Genomic DNA, 3,202 nt, shown 5'->3' on the forward strand with positions numbered 1-3,202 from the left:
ATCAGAGAAGAGAATGTTTAGATCCTTTTCTAATCAGGGAAGAGAATGTTTAGATCCTTTTCTAATCAGGGAAGAGAATGTTTAGATCCTTTTCTAATCAGGGAAGAGAATGTTTAGAGTAAATAGAGGTCGGCCTTAAAGAGTCAAGCTACTCAAACAAATGTCCAACTTTGCTGTATGAATGTAAATATGCAAGACTTACTAAGACGACCTTAGTATTTTTTAATCACTACTTACTTCCTTCTTTCCACGTGCTATTTCTTCCATCTGGTTTTGAACCTCTTGCAACTCTATCTCCGCATTCTGCTGTGCTTTAATAGCTGCCATCTTGTAAAGTTCTGCATCTTCAACCTGAAAAAGAAACTACTTCTTGACGAAATACGTAGTTCTTCTGAGTTAAGATATTTAAACAACGAGTCTTATTTTCTAAACGACTAAAGACCTGTTTGTTTGTATTTTAGAGTAAAGCCACATCGGGATATCTATGTGCTGTGTCCACCTCGGGGAATCGAACCCCGGATTTTAATGTTGTAATTCTATAGACTTACTTCTGTCCCATTCGGGACACGACTGAAGGGTATTTGAAGGACATTGTTAATGCACAATAATATTCATTTAGACAAACGTTAGTTAATTAAAAATAAAGGGTAAAAACATTTTACTAGAAAGATTCACAAAGCTAACATAAGTCATCTTGTCGCCGTCATACACTGTATTTGCCTCTATTAACAAAAATTGTCATCACTTTAACCCCTATGCGTCCGTTTCTGCACTGTATTTGCCTCTATTAACAAAAATTGTCATCACTTTATCACCTATGCGTCCGTTCCTACAATGTATTTGCCTCTACTAACAAAATTGTCATCACTTTATCCCCTATGCGTCCGTTTCTGCACTGTATTTGCCTCTATTAACAAAAATTGTCATCACTTTATCACCTATGCGTCCGTTCCTACAATGTATTTGCCTCTATTAACAAAAATTATCATCACTTTATCACCTATGCGTCCGTTTCTGCACTGTATTTGCCTCTATTAACAAAAATTATCATCACTTTATCCCCTATGCGTCCGTTTCTGCACTGTATTTGCCCTACTAACAAATTGTCATCACTTTATCCCCTATGCGTCCGTTCCAGTTCTCTAGCTCTTTTTAGACATTCCAATTCAGCAGTACATTTAGACGTCGTTCAACCTGTAATACATCGACAGAATGTTGTTGGCTGTACTGGAGTACATGTCTCAAAAACTGAAATTATTAATAGTATTAATAGACAGAGTTTATCTGTACGTTCATCACACTGAAAGCTATTGTTTAACTGCGTGTTATGAACAAGCATGGTTTAGTTAACACATTGATGATCGTTATGATTCTATTCTTTAAAAATAATTAAATTGGCAGCTTCATGGTAGTATTTCCATGTGTGTCTAACATACTATAATTTAACTTTACGTGTAACGTACACTTCATTACTTAGTGTGTGAATGTCAATATCTATAGTTTAATCTTACACTTAAAGCTATTGATGTCATGTCTAACTTACTCATTGGTTACTAAATTTCGTCCCACCCCTCCCAGAGGTCTAGCGGTATGTCTGTGGGCTGCTTATAACGCTAAAAATACGATCCTGGCAGTGAGAAGCGCACAGATAGTCCACTGTGTAGCTTTGCGCTTAACAACAAACAGACAAACTTTTAAGATTTATAACTAAAAATTACACTTGAGAAATGTTATCATATTAGTAAGTGAGATTTCAATATAAGAGTGACAAGCTGTGGTTTATTTATAATATTAAAACGTTGCTGGTTATGTTCAACTCTATGTTTTATTACAGTTTAAGTAAGTGTTTATTTATCTTCTCAGCTGTAATTTACAGGTATTGTTTGACAACATTTTCTAATCTACATGTTTCTTTAAATATAAATTAACATGCATCAAAATTAAACAAAACATTTTTGGTAACCTTCCACTCCACAGACTTTACTCAACATGGGTAAGTTTTAATATTACGCTTTACCATCTTTTCTAAGTTACATACTTCACACATCTCATACGGTTTGTTTTTTGTGGGGGGTAGTTATCTAATAAGAAAGTGGTGATTACCTCGTTTTTTAGTTGTCTTATCAGCACCCTGCTATTGTTTACTCCGCTTTCAGTTTCTACGCTGGTCTGAGCATCTCTGAGAAGAGCTTTAACTCTTTTCAGATCTCTTCTCAGTTTCCTCTCCACTTCTGGATCATGCTGTGGTGGTTGTTCGCTCAGTTCCTGAAGTTGGGCTTCCAGAATATGATTCTGCTTGATAAGTTTATGCCTGACTTCTTGTTCATCTTCTAGTTGGGCCTGAAGATTTTTCACCTAGAGAACGGGATTACGGTACAAATGTTGTATTGTGTCTGACACTATTTACAATTAAATTTGGAAAAGGCATTTTATATTTGCACACAAAAGCCAGTCACAGAACACTTGAAGTGTGAGAGACACACGTCTATGTGTCCCACACTTCACGTGTTCAGTGGCTGACATCTGTACCTACCACGCTTCATGTGTTCTGTGACTGACGTCTGTGTGTCCCACACTTCACGTGTTCAGTGGCTGACGTCTGTATCTACCACGCTTCACGTGTTCTGTGACTGACGTTTGTGTGTCCCACACTTCACGTGTTCAGTGGCTGACGTCTGTATCTACCACGCTTCATGTGTTCTGTGACTGACATCTGTGTCTCCTACACTTCAAGTGTTCTGTGACCGACGTTTGTGTCTCTCACACTTCAAGTGTTCTGTGACTGGCTTTTAGCTTCATGTGTTCTGTGATTGACGTCTGTATCTACCACACTTCACGTGTTCAGTGACTGACGTCTGTATCTACCAAGCTTCATGTGTTCTGTGTTTGACGTCTGTATCTACCACGCTTCATATATTCTGTTATTGACGTCTGTATCTACCACTTCACGTGTTCAGTGCTGACGTCTGTATCTACCAAGCTTCATGTATTCTGTGATTGACGTCTTTATCTACCACGCTTCATGTGTTCTGTGACTGACGTCTGTGTGACCCACACTTCAAGTGTTCTGTGGCTGACGTCTGTACCTACCACTCTTCATGTGTTCTGTGACTGACGTCTGTGTGTCCCACACTTCACGTGTTCAGTGGCTGACGTCTGTGTGACCCACACTTCACGTGTTCAGTGGCTGCTGACGTCTGTA

At 38.4% G+C, this 3,202-nt stretch overlaps 1 protein-coding gene across 1 annotated transcript in view; it reads right to left on the reverse strand.

Moving 5' to 3' along the window:
* Window positions 1-2,355, reverse strand: part of LOC106473155 (unconventional myosin-XVIIIa-like) — a gene marked incomplete at its 5' end in the record, with an annotated part of 39,825 nt that extends 37,470 nt beyond the window's left edge. Inside the window, 2 exons of the mRNA XM_013933834.1 lie at window positions 238-351; window positions 2,104-2,355. Of these exons, the coding sequence (XP_013789288.1) occupies window positions 238-351; window positions 2,104-2,355 (366 nt within the window). The remainder of the gene's footprint in view (window positions 1-237; window positions 352-2,103) is intronic.
* Window positions 2,356-3,202: the final 847 nt, after the last annotated feature.

The sequence above is a fragment of the Limulus polyphemus genome, unplaced genomic scaffold (genome assembly GCF_000517525.1).
Source record: "Limulus polyphemus unplaced genomic scaffold, Limulus_polyphemus-2.1.2 Scaffold5935, whole genome shotgun sequence".
NCBI lineage: Eukaryota > Metazoa > Arthropoda > Merostomata > Xiphosura > Limulidae > Limulus > Limulus polyphemus.